Raw genomic sequence first — 19,263 nt, forward strand, 5'->3', positions numbered from 1 at the left:
CAAAACACAACTAAAATCCCAGGCCTGGTCCTCTCTCGTCCTTCACTGTCGTCGCTCCAGTTTTATATCCTTCCATCTCCTCTGTGGGACTCAAGACCGGTGGTGGGTCGCAGGTGTAGCGGATTTCCCAATCACTCCACCGGCCTCGCTCGTGTTCCCACATCCCTCGGCCCCGCCCCACTCGTTACAGCCACAATCCTGTGCGTTACATTCTGTGAGAGTTAAGCAAAAAAATAAAGATGGCGTCTGAAAGTTTCGGTCGGTGGTCAGTTTGTGTGTAAATGTATGTTTCTGATCAATGTTTTCCATCTTTGATGTCATTTCTAGCAAGAAATCAATATTGCAGTAATGAAATATCCACTTAGTTATCACCAAAGCTCTCTATTTTTTGCTGTACATTATTAAACCATTACACTACCTCAGAAGCCTGTCCAAAATCAGTTTTGTGAGGTGCCTTCATGCAGAAACGCTGCCTGCAAAGTCATTGCCTGATACGACAGCGAGGCAAGCAAGTCACCTGCCTAAGTTTTCAGATGCAGCCCTAGTAAGACCTTGATTAGCTGGTTCAGATGTGTTTAATTTGGGTTGGAGCTGAACTCTGCAGGACAGTGGCCATCCAGGAGCAGGATTGGACACCCCGGAATAGATTAGTGTTCTAGGTCAGTGGTTCTCAACCATGTTCTTGGAGACCTCCAACACTGCACATTTTACATGTCTCCTTAATCAAACACACCTGCTTCAGGTCACCAGCTCATTAGTAAAGACTCCAAAACCTGGAATGGGTGTATGTGCAGTGTTGGGGAGCTATAGGAACGTGGTGGAAAACCACTGTTCTATGATGTTTGGATAAAGAGATACAAAAACACTCCAACCTTAAAAATCGAGTCCAACTGCTTCTGTCCAGTGGAGTGTGATTCCGACAGTGATTCATCCTGTTTGTTTCTGTTGGTTGTTGAAATAAGTTCAACAACATAAGTATGGGGTAAATAAATGGAAACATTTGATAATTTAGTTGTTATAACACAACCCTGAACCTACTTAATCATCTAATTCGGGTGGTCCAATCCTGCTCCTGAAAGGGAGCTCCAACCTTCCTAGATGTTTAAAGAGCTTGTAAGGTCCTTAATTAGTTGGTGCAGGTGTATTTAATTACATATACACAATTGGCAGACACTTTTAATCCAAAGTACTTTACATTGCATTATAGAAATAAATTGCATTGTTTATGTATTCCCTGGGAATCCCCTGGGAATAATGGTAGCATTGCTAGCACCATGCTCAACTCTTTGAACTACTGCAATGCTGTTAGGGGTGAAGCTACAGGAAGGCAGACCCCTTGGAGCAGGATTGGACCACCCTGCTCTAAACTGTCCTCACCTCTGATCAACAGGAGAGTCTGTCCCATTTTTTTCAGGTGGATCACCCATTGATGCTTTACTCTTCATAGACAAACAGCTTGGTTAAGGAGGCCTGCCCTGAATCAGACTAACACACATACCGTTTAAAAATGTTCTTTACAAGTTCTACATTTAAAGGCAATAAACAGGCCATATTGACATAAAAAAAAATCTAACCTGATTAATCATTGTAACTTATAAAAAACATAATTTTAACTGAATCAATTGTTCAGCTGAATCATTATTGCAGTGATTTTTTTTTTTTTTTTTTTTTTTTTGCAGATTGTATGTTTGGCAAAAAAAAATGTAAACACTTTATGATGCTGTGTATAATATTTTATTTCTCAAACAACCATGTTGGAAGATTCCAGAATGACAATACCAAGATTAATCAGGCTCAATCTGAAATATTAGCCACCGCAGAGTCCTGACTTTAACCCCATTGAAAGTCTTTGGGATGTGCTAGAGTCCTAAATAAATAAATAGCAAAGTCTAATAATTTGTTGGACTTTTAGCTTTAATTATGTTGTGCATTTATTGCGGCATTGTTTCAATAATGTTATTCAACATCACAACATTTATTTCCATCAAGAGTTGCATTAATTTTTGGCCAAGATCTTGTCATTGTCATCCTAGAATATTAATGGACTTGTCTTCCAACATGGTTGATTTAGAAATGAAAAGCTATGCACTTCATCAGTTAGGGTTATAAAAATGTTTGTCTCTAAGTGTGTGCAAATGTGTAAGTGTGGATGGATAGATGGATTTACTTTATTCATGACACTTATGCTTGCAATTTAGTAGGATTACACTTCTGCTAAATGTGCATGTGAATCTGACACGACTAGCACCAGATGGACACCTACCAGTGTCAAATTCCTCAAGCTCAGGTGATAAAATCTCAGGTGATGTAATCCTCAGATATACTCACCTTACATCAGTCAGAGAGTCTATTTCGTTTAATTCAGGTGGGTCACCCATTGATGCTTCACTCTTCATAGACAAACAGGACATTCTCTCTGAGTCAGACTAACACAACATGGTTTCATGGCTTGTCACTAAATCTTTTCCTTCTTAACAAGTTATTCAAGTCAGTGTAAAGGATAAAACAGGCTATGATGTCACTATTAATATCCAATTCTAACCTGAATAATCATTTAAATGTTATACCAATGTACAACGTATGCTGTTCAGTGCATATTTATTTAATTTATATTTTCATATATATGTGATTAAGTCTTAACTTATTTAATCCTCTAAACTGTCCTCACCTTACATCAACAAGAGAGTTTTTCCCACTCAACATAGGTGGGTCACACATTGAAGCAGTACTCTTCAGAGACAACCGTCTGCTTTCAGGAAAGTCTCTAAGACTAAACACAAACACGGTTTAACTAAATCACTTCTTTACACCCAAACTTCCTCTTTTGTCTTAAGGAGTATTTTTTACAATTCAAAGGTAGAAGCACAAAACAGGTTAGGCTCACAGTATTCAGATAAAATCCCAACCTGAAGCATTCAAAACTGAATGTATTATATAATTACATGATATGCAGCTGATATTTATTTCATGGTGAATCAATCCGTTTGTCAAGAAGGCAAAACTCTTAATGTTCTCTCACCTTTTCTCTGTCTTCAAGTCAGTTTCTGCTGAGAGATTTTTTCTGGTGGCCATGGTGTCAAAAAATGATATTTTAAAGAACAAACATACTGTGTATTTTGGAAAGAGAAAAAAAAAATGTATCACTGTATTTGGTTACTTCTATCTGCTGTTTCAGAGGAAACTATACACACATTTCAGATGCAGCTGTAAAATGAATTAATGATTAACTGTTCCTAGATTCTTAGACCTCACAAAGTTATCAACTTTGATCTCGGTGTTGTTCTTTGACCTGACTAGAGATGTTTATGGTTACTTTGTCATTGGCTGGAACATTAAAATACCTCAGAATACTACAAGCATGACAAGGCAGTGTTCAAAATATTATTTAATTTATTTAAGCATTAACAGGAATAATCAGAAGTAAATCCATGGAGGGATGTCTGTATGCCCTATGAAAAGGTAACAGCTATATTTCTCCACAGCATTTATAACAATACATCTTTATTATTGCTTTATCTCCAAATACTGTAGATATCTTCAGTCATCATTATTCTCTTCTTGTGATTCCCAATGTCCCCTTTGAGTCATTTAAGGGAGGAGTATTTATACATACAATAAGATTGTGGCTACCCAGTAATCATCCCCTGTGACTGGTGAATGTTCAGCCACGAATATTTATAACACTGTAAAAATCCACCTTGGAGTTTGTAAAACAATCTAAATGTTGGCTGAACTTGACTAGTAAAAGCTGATTATAAAACAATCTGACACTGCATTTTAGCATTACATTTAATATTTCAAACACAGCTAACACAGACATACAACATAGTTGTGATGTGATTAAATGCTTGTGGTGTAACTCGTTTGTAAATAAGCTTTGGATATAATATATTTTAAATAGGCCTAGCTAATCTTGTGTTGTACTGTTGATGCTGGTTTACTGTATTTTCTTAATTGTGGTCTTATCGCGACTTTCCCATGTTTTTTTAATTTTATTTATTCCATGTATGGTCTGCATAAGTAAGTAGCCCTATTATGGATCATTTAAGGGAGAAATCTTTTTTTTTTTTTTTTTAGTGCACGCGGACACGCCCCCTTGTTTCGTGGAGCACTGCGCAGTTTCACTTTCACTTAAGAACGAAGGACTGTCGAGCCTGTTTTCTGATGTATCTCACCCTGGCGAACGCATTTATATAATCCTCAGAGGTACGTTTTCGAAAAATTCTAAGCGTAAAATTCCTCAACAATCGCTGGAAATGTATCGTTACATTATATAGGTTACCTGATCCATAGTGAAACGTCAATTGTAAAGCAAGTGTCTGTGCTTTGTGATTTACTGAGAAAGATTCAAAGATATCTAGCAACTGTCTGTTTTAGTCATCAGATTTACGCACATTTTAGCCAACAACCAAAACCCGATTTTAACCGACTGCAAGTCGCCCTTTCAGCTTTGTTCGTTCTGGCTTGTTTGCATGCATTTTAGAAGAATATAGTTCGAAAATTGTAATATATTTAATTAAATGGATGAGTAAATTTAAATTAAGCTTAAAGTTTTTTTTATTATTTTCTCTTTTTTTATTAATAATTTCTGTACAAATGCATTAATTTATTTTTTTACATGTATTTGTGTTTGTGTGTGTGTTTGTTTATATATATATATATATATATATATATATATATATATATATATATATATATAATTATTTTATATATTATTTTTTTAATTATTATTTTGTATTTTTACATCAATACTTGTTTATTCATTTTTTTTGTTTCCTTGTTTTTTTTTTTTTGTTTTTTTTTGTTTTTTAACCGGATATGATGATTAGAAGGTGTGACTTTCGCTTTGAGACATGTTATTTAAGCCCCTTTTCAAAAAAAAATTCGTAGTCCTCTAGGTGTAGACAGAGTGTCTGTCATTCAGCCAAACATTTTTCTCTTGTTAGATGTGAGCTTCAGGTATAATGACAGTGGTTGACAGATGTACTGACTCTAGATAGACTAGAAGAACATATTTTACATATATATATATTATATGTTACTACATTTTGTATTGCAAAAACGTATAATTTGTAACTTCCCCCCATTATTTATCGTTTCAGTGTTAAGATGGACATGAAGGAAATGGTTATTGAAGTGAATGGACTTCCAGACAACTACTCCAGTAATGAAATGATCGACAAATTAACCATGCACTTTCTGAGGCCCAGTAACAAAGGTGGAGAGGTTTTAATAGTGATTTATCCCACCTCCAACAAAGGCCAGGCTTATGTTGTTTTTGAAGAAGAAGAAGGTATGATACTATGCATTGATATTGTGTGCTTTAAGTATATCTTACTATAACATCATATTGCATTAGTAACATTTCTTTTTCTTTTTTATCTAATGTCTTAGTACCTGGGGTCTTGAAACATAATCATGTTTTGGAACTGGATAGTCAGTTTTACCCACTGGATGTTAAAAAGATGCATCAGCCTAAGGTAAAACATTTCATTGGTTAAGCTCACCGAATCACACATGATTATGTGATTTACAGCTTTAGTATGCAGCATTCCTCCCATAATCCAGTCACTGCACATTTTTTATAATTGCTATTGTCCTAATAGATATATCAACAAAAAAGTTTTTCCTTCTTTTTTTTTATTATAATTTTAATTTGAAAATGTATCTTTTGTGGGCCCCAGAAGACAAGAAGAATTTACATAAGAAATATAAACAGAACTATAAACTATAAGAAATTAAATATAACTAATCAATTAACAAGTCTAAATGACTGAAGACTGGAAAACAAAACACATTAAACTGGCAGTAAGAACAATTATGTTAAATTGAATCCAAATTTTGGTTGACTGCTAATAAATTATTTCTGAAAGTAATGCTCTGGCTCCATCTAGCCGTCAGAAAAACTATAACACACAGCTAATGATTTTCCAGACGCTTGATTTACTTAAAAACAAACTTAAACAAGATACATATAGTTTACTCATAGCTTATGTAAACTAATGAAAATAAATCAGTAATGATTCTCCAAATATTGACAATTTAGATTAATGAGCAGTGTTTTTAATGCACTGATAGGGATCACAAGACAATGTGCAAATCTTTTGCATTTAAACAACTATCAGAGCGTTTTGATTACTGATGTGTGACACGAACTGAAAATTACATTTAGTCATGGAGCATTTCTAATTTTGAATTAATGACTTCATTGCTTTGTTTTGTCAAGATTAATATGTCAGTACACTTCATTAGGCTACCTGCAACACACATTGCATGATGTCCAAATCTTAAACAGTAATTAGAGACATATTAATCATTAATTATTACCCAAATGCTGAATCCAGATATTACCCTAATGTTTAAATCATATAGTGATTAAAAAGGACCAGCTGCATGAACTAAATAAATAACAGCCTAAAAGTGAATTAATTTTTTATTTATTTTCAGTTGGACATCCCAGCTGAAGCATTCCTCAATGTGAAGATGTTCTCCAGTCAGAGAAAGATCCGAGACATTCTTCATAGCCACGGCTTTCAGGTGTCAGAGACCAGCTCGGGAGAGCTGCATTTGCAAGGAACCTTTCTTAACTTAAAACGCATCCATCCCAAACTCATGCGTCTTCTGGCTCAAGAAATCCACCCTCAAAGAAGAACACCATCGCAATACTCTAATGGCTTCTCGTCCGACTCTGTCTTAAGAGCTAGCTCCAGTGACTATGACCATAGATCTTATTCCACATCGAGACACAGTCACAGCAATGGCCACTCAGTGTATGCTGCGGGCAGAAACACATCTTCTGGAATAAACTCAAGATCCCCAGAGTCCCCAGACAGACAGGCACTCGTGCAGGCTTTCTCTCCACTGGATGTGAGTTCAAGTGCAGAAAGTTCCTTCAGCAGTCCCACCAGGAGCTCTGAGGATTCAAGCATGAGCGTTCGGCAGCGGAATCTCCCATCTCCAAAACGGAAAACTGAGGATTACTTACATGTGGATCCAGATGTGTTTAAATACGTAATGCGCTTTAAGGACTCGTTTATTGAAAAAATAGAATCAGATTACCACACTAAGATTGATCATGAAGATGATTCAGGGGTTGTTAAGGTGAAAGTCTCGGGAGGAGCCTGTGAGAAAGCAGCTAAAAAAATTTCTGAATTCATGCAAGATATGAGCTTATCTCTATGTACGCATGAAATAGACCTAACAGAACTTGACTCCAGTCAGAAGAAACACATTTTCCAGAAAGCAATCTCATTCCAAAAGATCTACAGTGTTTTAATTAGGCACGAAAGTGACATTATTAAAGTGGTGGGGTCCTCTAAAGACAGTTATGAAGCGAAGGAAAAGCTTCTTGGACGTGAGGTTGATCATGCTCTACCAGGAAACTTTACAAAGAACATTCAGCGACGCAGCAGGTCTTTACCAAGACCAAAAACAAAGGCCAGAGAGGAGAACACAGACTTAGGACAAAGTCCTGATGCTGTGTACACTACTACTGTTAGTAGCTCCTCTGCCTCACATTACCGAACGGAATCTCAATTGCAGCAAGAAGTACAACAGGAAAGAGGTCGCAAGCCCACTAAATCCTCTACACCACGGGGCAGGGCACACAGGGCCTCTCGGTTACAACACAAAAGTCAAAGCAGAGTAAACCAAGAAGCATCAAGTTCTCACCAGCAGGATTTGACACCCTCTGATGAAGTTCAGACATCTAAACAAAAAACCCCTAAAATAAGATCTCCTCTTTTTTCTGGTTCTGTTGATAAACTCATAAAAATTACAAAGACACGGTTTAAGAAATGACTGAATCCAATGCATCAGTACTCTATCTTATGGCACAGACTGATCACATTAAGTTATCATCCACTCCTAGCTGGTTCAGGTGTTTAATTAGGGTTGGAGATAAACTCTGGCCCTGCAGGAACAGGTTCGGACACCCCTGACTTAAACACATCTTATTCATTTGTACTCACACTAGATCTCTTTGCAACAATCACTGTGAATGTTTTGTGATTTTTGTCTCATATGACAAACCAAAAGTCTGTTTATCCAGATAACTTAGTTTAGCTGTTCACCTGTCTGATATATTTTTCAGTATTTGTCCTTCACTCGATGTTCAGTCTTTTCCTACACTGCCGATTTGTCAAGACTCTCGTTCATTACCATGGAGACTCGAGGAGGAAGTGTCTTTTTTCTGCATTCTACAGGAAGTGATGCAGGGCCTGTGGTTGATTTAGGGGCTGAGTACCTCCCTGTTAGAAAAAATGAAACAAGAACCCAGGCTTTTGTGTTCAAAATGACAGAATGTCAGAAATACACTAATGTGCAGAGTGCTTTTGTTTTTCCTGTAGATCTATGAAACACTGTTTTTGACTTAACATTGTATTAATTTGAGTATTTCTATCAGATACAGAGTTCCGTCATACTGAAATTCCCCTAAGCTGTGGTTTGCTATTTCAGAATTACCATAGTGGTCATTATGATGCATTGGCTGTGTTAACAAAATATATTTTTTTAGCTATTTGAATGATTATTTTAGGGATGTGAATTATTTTAGGCATTACTGTAATGTGGACAAGTAGTTATTGTAATCAAATGGCACTGGATGTTAATCTGTATTGAATTATCTGTGAAGTTTGTAATAGTTGTACATTAGTTATAAAAGTACAGCGACTACTGACTCAAATCAACTCCGTCTCTGATTTCCCATGTTCTTAAAAATATTGTAATCCCACAAACATTCTCTATAAGAAACTGAATAAGGTGTTACTCATTACCTAAAACATTCTTTCTTTTTATTGTCAATACCTGTTCAACATCTAAAAGTGGAATAGTCTTGAGTCAGCAGACATAATGACATAACCTGATGTCTTTAGAGCAGTAAATGAAGTTGAAATGAAGATAATTTGTAGTTTTACATGTATTTAATAGCATGCAATTTGCATTACTGATTGACCATAAACAACATGTTCATTTGGACTGCTCCATAGTATTTCACTAATATTATCTCTGATCTGCTGATTGCTATCACAATTGTTCCCGGCACCCCTTTTATTTCTCCATAAATGGCATGCTGTATGTCCTTACCTGTCTGTCTGTATCTTGTTTGGTCCTGTTGTTTATGGTTGTGAGTAGGTTTTGCAAGAATGGAACAGATCCTAGATTAGTGTGTGTGGGCAGCAAAACTCAAACTGACAGGAGTCTATGATCCAAACTCCCCCGTGATCGCAGGACCAGAGGAAGAGGGTGGGCTTTCGGAAATGCCATTCATCCTCTTATAAGACAATGGCCACTTATAGCTTATAGAAAACTGTGTCGGCTTTATCGTTCAATTGCACTATGCAAATGACACAACAAATATGGGGAAGGCTATGCATGTTTGAGAATTGAGCAAAAAAAAAAAAAAAAGTTAGCAGGACAGAGGGTTAGTTAAGGTTTTACTGTGACTGCTTTCAGGGCCAGTGGTAGCTCAGAGAGATTCAAAATAATCTTATTTAAAGATAGTCATGTGTACAAAAATACACACATAGGTATGCAGAGGTTGTCTTGAACAGGATGACATGCTGGAGCCTGCAGACCGCAGTCATCACTGACATCACTCAGCACAGTCTCGGATCATGCAAAGACTGAGATGTAGGCCACACCCACTCCACATTCGTCTTCTCTACCGGCTTCGAGAGGACGGCAGTCAGTGCTGGGTTTCTGTATCTTTCTCATCAGCTTCCAGTATTCTCTCCATCCATTCATCCTTCAGATAGACTCCTGCAGGGATGGCGGAGCTGGAGGGCCTGGAGTTCGGAAAGTCAGACTTTGTGCTTCTAGACGAGGTGACAATGGAGCAGTTTATGGAGAACTTGAGGTTAAGGTAAGAGAGAACAGTTTTCACCAAGTGGTGTTGTGTTGAAAGATTCAACGGACATTATGTACTATTACAAATAACCTGACAAAACACCAGTGAATATGGCCTTCAAAGAGGATACTTGGCGTTGATGCAGAGTTCAGCTTAAACTCAGTTTGAAAGCTTTGATAAAATCAATTTTATCTGTAGAACTCGCTTGTGAAATCTGTTTCACTTTCAAAAGTGAGAATTTAAAGTCTCGCTTTATGTCTGTAGTGCTTTTTTGATTTTGACCACTCCCTTCTCGGTAGACAAATGCCGTGACAAGAAAATGACACATTTTCAGAAAAAAAAGTGGAGGGGAAACGATGTGTCATTTCACTTTTGACTTTCCCGCTCATAGCTGAAATAAACATTTAAGTGGCTGACTTCAACAGCCTAAGAGACATACATTTGCATCTTATCATGTCTTGCCATAGATGATCATAGCCAGCCCGTAGGATCTTAGTAGTTCTGATGATGAAATGAGAGGCTTCTAGTTCTCCTTTCCTTTAACATGCAGCATTTGCACCCAAGGCCCTCATCTGTGATGTCATCGATTAAACCGGGTTGAATCAGATGACCTTTTCACAAGACTTTATGAGTGTGATGTTAAAAAGTGTTTGAAGTTTCACTGCGCGCTAGTTTTGTCTGCCACGGATTCTTACGCCTCTGAAACCTCATGAAACAAAAAAAATAAATAAATAATAATTTCTTGTCCAGTCTGTGCATTTTATCAGCTGAGGTATGACCAGGCCTCATGTGACTGTACATACATTCATACATCAAAACACGATTAAGTTCACAATATGCTGATGGAAGGCATCAATTCAATCCTTAAATATTATGAATAATGTGTAGACATTATTATGAATGTGCTTGTTTTGTTAGACGATAAAGAATTTATCGGCTTTAATGACTAATGCATTCTAACTTCGGACAGATGTCTATGTATTTTAGCTGTACAGCAGGAAGAGATAACCTGTTACTTGTATTTTTTTACGCTATATTTTATGCTGATTGAAATTCAGAAAGTTAGTCATCTTGAGCCACTGCACTTCCTGTTCTCACTTCCCAGCCCCGTATCACTTCCTGTTGAATATGGGCGTGTGACATTGAGAAACATAGAGTGGCACATATACCAAAATTAAAGTCATCATGACACTTTTTTAAATTTAAATAATCTCCACTTGTATTTTGATATTCGATAGAGTAAAAAGGGATACTATTTGTGGTGTTTCATTGTATTAATGTTGACACAAATTCAGGATGTATTCCTATCCCTAACTTCATCTTAAACCTCCAAGTATGATTTATGATTAAATGCATCCCATCAGACCATACAGTAACACTCACTGCATCCATAGTTTGTTCTTTGTGTCTGTTCATTTATCAGGAACTAAACCAAACCAGCACTATGATTAAAACAATGAGTCTTGTTAAAGCTGTTCCTGCTCTTCATCTTGACATCGTTCACAGTATTGTTTGTTGTTTTCAGGTTTGAGAAAGGCCGTATCTACACTTTCATTGGAGAAGTAGTGGTGTCAGTCAATCCATACAGACACTTGGATATCTACGGGAAGGAGGTCATTGAGGACTACAGGGGCAGAGAACTGTATGAGAATCCACCTCACCTGTATGCTGTCGCAGACGCTGCTTATAAAGCCATGAAGAGACGAGCCAAAGACACATGCATCGTCATTTCAGGTACAGCAGCTGCTAAATGCACAGTCACTGCTAAATAAAACAACAATTGTACAGTGATCAACAACACAATAATCAAACTGGATAACCAGAAAGAAAATGCACAATAATAATAAAAAAAAAATAATAATAATATTTAAGCCTCACATATAAAATTAAAGTTGGAAAAAAACTATTAAACATTTAGATAAAATGTATTTTGTAGTTCATACATCACGCTTTTATGGCTCATATAATGTGACATAGTGAAAATATGGAGCTCATGTTCAAAGAGGGGGGGGGGTGCATTTTGGTGCAGTTGATGATATTTAAATGACCTAAACATAAGATAAAATGCTGACAGCTTGTGATGTAAATCAATGAGATTTTAATGTGACTTGATTCAAATGCTTAGATTTAAATGACCAAAGGGTAACACTTTAGAATACTGTTTCTTACTTACTACATAACTAATAAGGAATTATTGAAGAACTAACAGGTGATTATTCATCAAGACTTAACTCACTACTGTTAACTACTAAGAAAGATGTGTTAACTAATCAGTATGTAATATAATTTTATGATTGTGTTAAGTAACAGTTAACTAATCAGTAACTAATATATTCTGTGATACCTCCTGAAGAACTACTATTGATTATCTACTAGTTAAGGTTCAAGAAAAATAACTATGAAATAACTACTACTTAACAGTTATACGCAAATAATCACTATAATAATCAGGCTGTGGCCCACAAATCAAGTACTTGAGTAAAAGTACAGATACCCCAATAAAATATTACTCCAGTAAAATTATAAGTAGGCCTGTTCATTTTCAAAATTACTTGAGTAAAAGGACAAGTACAAAGTACTATTATGGTAGCAACTTTGTTACAGCCCACTTATTAGCTTACAATGGAAATGAAATATGTATTTTGTTTGCTTCTAAATGTTTAACTTTTGATTATGAAATGTTTGTTAAATTAGTTAAAATGTGGGCATGTTAAAATGTTAAAATGGAATAAAATATGCTGTATTAAGAAATGTTCTCATCTGAAATAAACAGATTTTAGTCAAAATGATGTAGTTTATTATTATTTATTAATAGGTTCACTTTCTGTTTCAGGTTCTAAGTCCTGCAAAATTATCTGATAATTCTTTATTAATTATTAATGGGTTCCCTATGTTTTCACTTTAGAATACTGTTTCATGTTCTAAGTAATTCCTGCAGAATTATCTGATAATTATGTATTAAATACTAATGGGTTCTCAACATTTTCACTTTAGAATAGGCCTAATGTTTCAGGTTCAAAATAAGTCCTGCAGAATTATTTGATAATTAATTATTAATTACTAATGGGTTCCCTATGTTTTCACTTTAGAATACTGTTTCAGATTCTAAGTAATTCTTCAGGAATTATCTGATAATTCTTTATTAATTACTAATGGGTTCCCAACATTTTCACTTTAGAATAGGCCTAATGTTTCAGGTTCAAAATAAGTCCTGCATAATTATTTTATAATTCTTTATTAATTACAAATTGGATACCTGTATTATCACTTTTCCTCAGGCTTTGCCTTACATACAGAAATTTAATGAATGATTATGTGGTATATGCTGAGGAGGCACACATACAGTACTGTATATAAAATATAAAAACTAAAGTAAGTTATCGCAAGGCACTGGAGTCGTGGTGTGGTTCCTATTGGAAGCTGATTTCTTACAAAACACACTCACAAAATTCACTACACAGGCAAAACCTCTATAAAATGTATTGCATTTATTAATATTGCATTTTCATACTACTACTACTATTGCTTATAACATTTATATAAAAGGGTCCCAATTCAATGTAATTGTGTATAACTGTTCATTAGTAGTTACTTCATAGTTATTTTTCTTGAACCTTAACTAGTAGATAATTAATGGTAGTTCTTCAGGAGGTATGACAGAATACATTAGTTATTGATTAGCTAACTGTTACTTAACATAATCATAAAATTATATTACATACTGATTAATTAACACATCTTTCTTAGTAGTTAACAGTAGTGAGTTAAGTGTTAATGAATAATCACCTGTTAGTTCTTCAGTAATTCCTTATTAGTTATGTAGTAAGTAAGAAACAGTATTCTAAAGTGTTACCGACCAAAGCTCTGTAGTTTTTAGTATGGAGGGCAAAAACATATAATTCAGTGCAATAAAATGATGACTGAGGGATCCTCAAAAGCCTTATGGATCAAGCTTGAGGTGATAAACCATGTGTGAGAGAGTTTATCTACTGTGTCTCTGATTAGGGAAGAAAAAACTGATAAACAAAGACTTTACTGTCTAGACCGTTTCATGCAAATCTCCTTGTGTTTCAGGTGAGAGTGGAGCAGGCAAGACTGAGGCAAGCAAGTACATTATGCAGTACATCGCAGCGATCACCAACCCTAGCCAGAGGGCAGAGGTCGAGAGGTCAGTGTCCTGGAGATACTGATAGCTAACTTGAATTTATTTATAAAAGCATTTTATTATATTTATTTGCTCAATAGTATAGTAAAAACTGATTTGTATGAAATTGAAATGCCTGAAATGAAAATGCCAAATGTTTATGTTTAATGGACTATTTTGTAGTTTATTTGGGGATGAAGCTGAACATCTTCTATCGTTAGATGGCAGTATGATGCTGAGTTTCTCATTGCGTTCCATATACTACATGTACCCTGAAAAACACGTTTGTTTTTTTACATAATTTGTTGACTATTTCTGTATTTGCATCCTACCACAGTGTGAAGAATGTGCTCCTGAAATCCAACTGTGTGTTAGAGGCCTTTGGAAATGCAAAGACAAACCGCAATGATAACTCCAGCCGCTTCGGCAAATACATGGACATCAACTTCAACTTTAACGGAGACCCCACAGGAGGACACATCAACAACTACCTGCTGGAGAAGGTGAGGTCTTCAGGATTGTATCAGTACAAATGAAAACACATTATAAACATGACATATGAATGAAACTTGACAAAGGCTCATACAATAATAATTGTTCTATTTGTACATGGTGATAGGTCTCAGCTAGGTCACTATTAGAGTGTTTTTACTGAATTTGTTGTCATGTGCAGGCTATTTTTTTTTTTAGGTTTATTCAAATCGTTATATATCCACATTTGGCTCCCAAACAATTATATTATTTTTATTATTTAAAATGGGGATGGATTTTGTAATATGCTTGTTATTTTTGAAAAGTCAGTAATAAGTGCTAAATAATGACAGTTCTAAGTTCTCAGAACAGTGATGTTAATCAAATGGTCCTTATCTGGTCTTTAATGATGTTCTCAAAATGTTAACACTAAAAATATATTTTTACTTCATTCATAGAATGCTTTTATTTTGAATTGTTTTAGTTGAGATGTTCGTTTAATGTTTTTTTTTTAAAACATTACCACTTGTTTCAAAACGTTCGAAGAACATTTAAGTAACAAAGAAATAACGTTCATAACAAACGTTAGCAAAATGTTCCTAGCACATTTTTTGCAAGCTGAGATATAACAACTGAAAGTGCTTATAGTTAATCGGCTTTTGTTCTTTACTTATATTTCTTTATTATATTATATTGACCATAAAAAGCCATCAGTGCTCTGCATAAATTTTAATAAATATTAGTAAAAGTTAAAAGAGAAGGTGCTTGCCCCATCACACTTATAATCTCTTCTCGGGGAAAGACTTAAAATACTGACATAGAGCTATCGAAACAGTTGAAACATTCCTAAAATAATATTTATAAATATAAAACGGCTTAGTTTTGTGCTGTTTATGTGAATTGGCCTCTTTTGGGGGCTTGAGTGTACACAAAACCATGCTTTAATACCTTCACTTCTAGCTGGCTTTCAGCTGTATTTTTAGAGATTATTAGGGAGGACTGAGTGTCATAGCCCTACTGTAAATCACCGAAAATAAAATTAACCCAGATACTTTGCTGTACTTACAGTCAAGAGTTGTCCAGCAGCAGGAGGGAGAGAGAAATTTCCACTCTTTTTATCAGGTGAGATCGTCCGAACAGGTTCCCAAAGTTCAGTTTTTAACAAACAATTCACATAGATCAGCATTTATATGTTCTGTTTATGCAGGTGTTACGTGGAGGATCTGATGAACTGCTGAAGTCTTTGTATCTGCAGAGAGATCCTGCAGAATATGCCTACACCAGTCAAGGAGCCTCCGTCACACTTGTACGTACTCATCCTATGTTTTTGAAGACACAGCCTTTCACAGACTAACCATTCGAGACTGAATGAATCGCATCAGAGCTTCTGTATACTGTACCACATTATTACTATATGAAATATACCATCAAATGGTTTGATGTTTCTTGGTCTCTCTCTTTTTCTGTCTCTCTGTTATTCCAAATCATCTTCACAGGCGTCCAATAATGACTCCTTATGCCACAAAGCCGTGATGGCAGCGCTAAAAGTGATCGGCTTCACTGCTGAAGAGATCAGCTCCATCTACAAGATCCTCAGTACCATCCTACACCTGGTCAGTCCCACAATGAGTTCTCTGGAAGATGATTTCTTCTGTTTTTCTCTCTGTTTGTGGTCAGTGCAGGGTTAAATTGATGTTTAAAGCACTGGTTCTTTTTTTTTTTCTTTAAGATTTCCCAACACACTATATGAAGGCCCAATATAGTAAAATAAAAAAATTAAATTATATATATATATATATATATATATATATATATATATATATATATATATATATATATATATATATATATATATATATATATATATATATATATTTTTTTTTTTTTTTTTTTTTTTTTTTATTATTATTTTTTTAATACAATAACTAAATGTTGACCTGGTTGAGAACCACTGGTTTAATGCCTTGCCATGTTACTGTTTCAGAGTAGCCTACAGTTTACAAGTGATGGTGAACATGTCATAATTGTCGGAGAAGATACAGTGGAGCACATATCTGAGCTGACGTCCACAGAGCCCGAGAATACCAGAAAAGCACTTCTGTACCGTACAGTGGCTACTGGAGGTGGCGAGGTCATTGAAAAGGGACACAGCGAGCAGGAAGCTAGCTATGGAAGAGACGCTTTTGCCAAGGTAACTGCAGAAAGTTTTTCTTGTTTGTAGCTCATCCATCATCTAGTTTTTGTAATTACGCAAAGATTCTTAGAGGGGTCATACGAAACATCCAGTTTTCTTTCATCCTTTAAAATATACCAATGCGCTATGTAAACTGCTCTTCATTTGAAAAACTATATACTTGCAGAAACAGCTCATCAGGAAACTTTGTGACACCAAAAGGATAAACAAATTAACATAAACACCCACATTAAATCAGTAATTTCAGTTCAGTGTTCGGGAGTGTGGAAAATGTACAGTTTGGAACTAAATTTTTTTGGGGAACTTTAGGGAAGAAATTAAATTATAAATGTTGGTATGACCTCTTTAAATATGACTTTGCTGTATTATATGTTCATATGTTTAGTTGTTATCATTAAGGCACAGCTTTCATTTGTAGGCTTTATACGAGAGATTATTTGCGTGGATAGTGGGTCGTATCAATAGTGTGATTGAAGTGAAGGACTACAATCCTGCCCTGCATGGCAAAAACACTGTTATAGGTGTGCTGGACATCTATGGCTTTGAGATCTTTGACAACAACAGGTCAGTGCCATTTAAGAATTGAGTAGTTATTGTTTGGCATTAAAAACTTTCAAAAACATGGGATTTTTGACTGGTTTTAGTGGTTGGTTCTTTCTTACCCATTTCATGTCTGCAGCTTTGAACAGTTTTGCATTAACTACTGCAACGAGAAGCTACAGCAGCTCTTCATTGAGCTTATTCTACGACAGGAGCAGGACGAGTACCAGAGAGAGGGTATCACCTGGCAACATGTGAGCATAATGCACAGAAACATTCCATACTGAACCTGAAGTAAAATCCATGCAGCTTTTCTCTAAATTGGACTTTTCTCTCTTTTAGATTGAATACTTTAACAATCAGATCATAGTGGATTTAGTGGAGCAGCCTCATAAGGGCATTATCTCCGTCCTGGATGAAGCCTGTCTCACTGCAGGGAAAGTCACAGATACTGTCTGCCTGGACAGCATGAACAACAAGCTGGGCCAGCACCCTCACTACACCTCCCGGAAAGTAAGCACTCAGAAGAGATACCATTCCTTCTGGCCTCAGCTGTCCTCTGATCACATCACATCAGCGTACATTTTTTGGCCTGCCATGAATTATGGAAAAAAACTGTAGACTCATTTGACCAGACTTGTATTTGGCTGTATTCATTTTAGCAGTAGGGTCAGAAGGGGGCAGTATTATTTTACATTACATGCACACAAAAACAAAAATATGCAGTCTGATAATTGTTGAAGTCATGCGCGCTGAAACCTAGATGGTTTTCTGTTTTTTTCTCTCTCAGCTCTGTCCCGCCGACAAGACCATGGAGTTCAATCGAGATTTCCGTATCCGACACTACGCAGGAGATGTTAAGTGAGTGTTTCAAAGTCCTTCATTTGATGAAAAAAATAAAAATAAAATGTGTATATATATATATATTTATATATTATAATAATTTCAGAATTCATTCTGAAACAAGTGTAGCTGAATCTGAATGTGAAATTGACGTCATTATACCACCTTGATCTGCAATTCAGTTCTTAAAAACAAAATGACACTTAAAATAACAATCAAATGTGACAGAAACAAACAGAATATTTGGCAGTAAATAATTAAGGCCTTGATTTGATCAATCTGGATTTAATTGGATCATCCACCCAAGGCATACATAAATAATAGAAACAAATAAAGTAAAAAAGGAAAAAAAAGGCATTACAATTTTTTTTTTTTGCTTTGATAAAACAAACAAACAATCACTAGTCGTTCTTTTAAAAACTGATTGCATGCTTTCATTTCAATTATACATGTTTTAAGTCAGCATAATCAATGTTTCAAAATATAAGATTATTTTAATATCTATTGAGTACATTTGATTTCATCACAAACACAACATTTGGCGCGTTTCCACTGCAGGAACTTTACACAGGAACTAGGAACTTTGGCCTGGCACTCGGTGTGTTTCCACCGCAGGAACCAGGAACTAAATAAAGTTCCGGGTAAAAAAAATGCCCCTCAGAAAGTCCTTGCTGGCGAGGTAGTACTTTTACAAAGTTCCGGAACTCTCGGGGGTGGGCTTTGGGCGCTAAACATGCTGATTGGTTGAGTTCACGCAGCATTGGCTGGGTTCAACCACCATTTAATCATTTTCAAAATATTACTGTTATTGTGTCAAGAAATTTAATTTTAAAAGTATTTCAGGTGAGAATGTTGTTGTTTATAACTCAAATCTGTGGTTTATTTATAAAGATAGCGCCTATTTAAAAATGTGTTTCGCCGATCTCTGAGACATGAACTCCACGCGATCAGCGGGAGCTCAGTGCTTATGTATCCGCCGAGAGCAGCCTCACCTCGGCTAGACCTTCTGATATGTGCCGCTAGCTCTGATGTCTCTTTAGTGGTTAACCATAAAATATAATTTGTTTTGGGTAAATCTATTCAATTTCTGTATTCAATTTATGTTAAAATGAAAATAAAAGGCAAATTTATATGATATTTCGTTTCATTGTCAAGTCAAGTCACCTTTATTTATATAGCGCTTTAAACAAAATACATTACGTCAAAGCAACTGAACAACATTCA

At 35.7% G+C, this 19,263-nt stretch overlaps 2 protein-coding genes and 1 long non-coding RNA gene across 3 annotated transcripts in view; 2 read left to right on the forward strand and 1 right to left on the reverse strand.

Moving 5' to 3' along the window:
- Positions 1–805: 805 nt before the first annotated feature.
- Positions 806–3,374, reverse strand: LOC132104457 (uncharacterized). Its single transcript, XR_009423538.1, has 5 exons — positions 3,020–3,374; positions 2,669–2,770; positions 2,329–2,426; positions 1,378–1,485; positions 806–942 (listed from the first exon to the last, which is right to left on the reverse strand). It is a non-coding gene; the product is annotated as an uncharacterized LOC132104457 (long non-coding RNA).
- A 1,731-nt stretch (positions 3,375–5,105) lies between these two features.
- On the forward strand, positions 5,106–7,859 carry LOC132104458 (uncharacterized). Its single transcript, XM_059509936.1, has 3 exons — positions 5,106–5,293; positions 5,395–5,480; positions 6,448–7,859. The coding sequence occupies exons 1-3, from the start codon at positions 5,110–5,112 to the stop codon at positions 7,798–7,800; spliced, it is 1,623 nt and encodes a 540-aa protein (XP_059365919.1). The 5' UTR covers positions 5,106–5,109; the 3' UTR covers positions 7,801–7,859.
- Positions 7,860–9,677: 1,818 nt separating this feature from the next.
- Positions 9,678–19,263, forward strand: part of LOC132104459 (unconventional myosin-Ig-like) — a 58,820-nt gene continuing 49,234 nt past the window's right edge. The window contains exons 1-12 of the mRNA XM_059509937.1: positions 9,678–9,862; positions 11,373–11,581; positions 13,922–14,015; positions 14,329–14,494; positions 15,531–15,584; positions 15,670–15,768; positions 15,959–16,075; positions 16,447–16,653; positions 17,075–17,220; positions 17,336–17,450; positions 17,539–17,709; positions 17,987–18,057. Coding sequence (XP_059365920.1) covers positions 9,768–9,862; positions 11,373–11,581; positions 13,922–14,015; positions 14,329–14,494; positions 15,531–15,584; positions 15,670–15,768; positions 15,959–16,075; positions 16,447–16,653; positions 17,075–17,220; positions 17,336–17,450; positions 17,539–17,709; positions 17,987–18,057 — 1,544 coding nt within the window. The 5' untranslated portion in view covers positions 9,678–9,767. The remainder of the gene's footprint in view (positions 9,863–11,372; positions 11,582–13,921; positions 14,016–14,328; positions 14,495–15,530; positions 15,585–15,669; positions 15,769–15,958; positions 16,076–16,446; positions 16,654–17,074; positions 17,221–17,335; positions 17,451–17,538; positions 17,710–17,986; positions 18,058–19,263) is intronic.

The sequence above is a fragment of the Carassius carassius genome, chromosome 25 (assembly GCF_963082965.1).
Source record: "Carassius carassius chromosome 25, fCarCar2.1, whole genome shotgun sequence".
NCBI classification, from domain to species: Eukaryota; Metazoa; Chordata; class Actinopteri; order Cypriniformes; family Cyprinidae; genus Carassius; species Carassius carassius.

Excerpts from the sequence above, each read along its gene's own strand:
- LOC132104458 (XM_059509936.1), top strand. The coding sequence starts at position 5,110 with ATGGACATGAAGGAAATGGTTATTGAAGTGAATGGACTTCCAGACAAC. Across the intron at positions 5,294-5,394 it reads TGTTTTTGAAGAAGAAGAAG|TACCTGGGGTCTTGAAACAT; the intron begins GTATGATACTAT and ends CTAATGTCTTAG. Across the intron at positions 5,481-6,447 it reads AAAAGATGCATCAGCCTAAG|TTGGACATCCCAGCTGAAGC; the intron begins GTAAAACATTTC and ends ATTTATTTTCAG.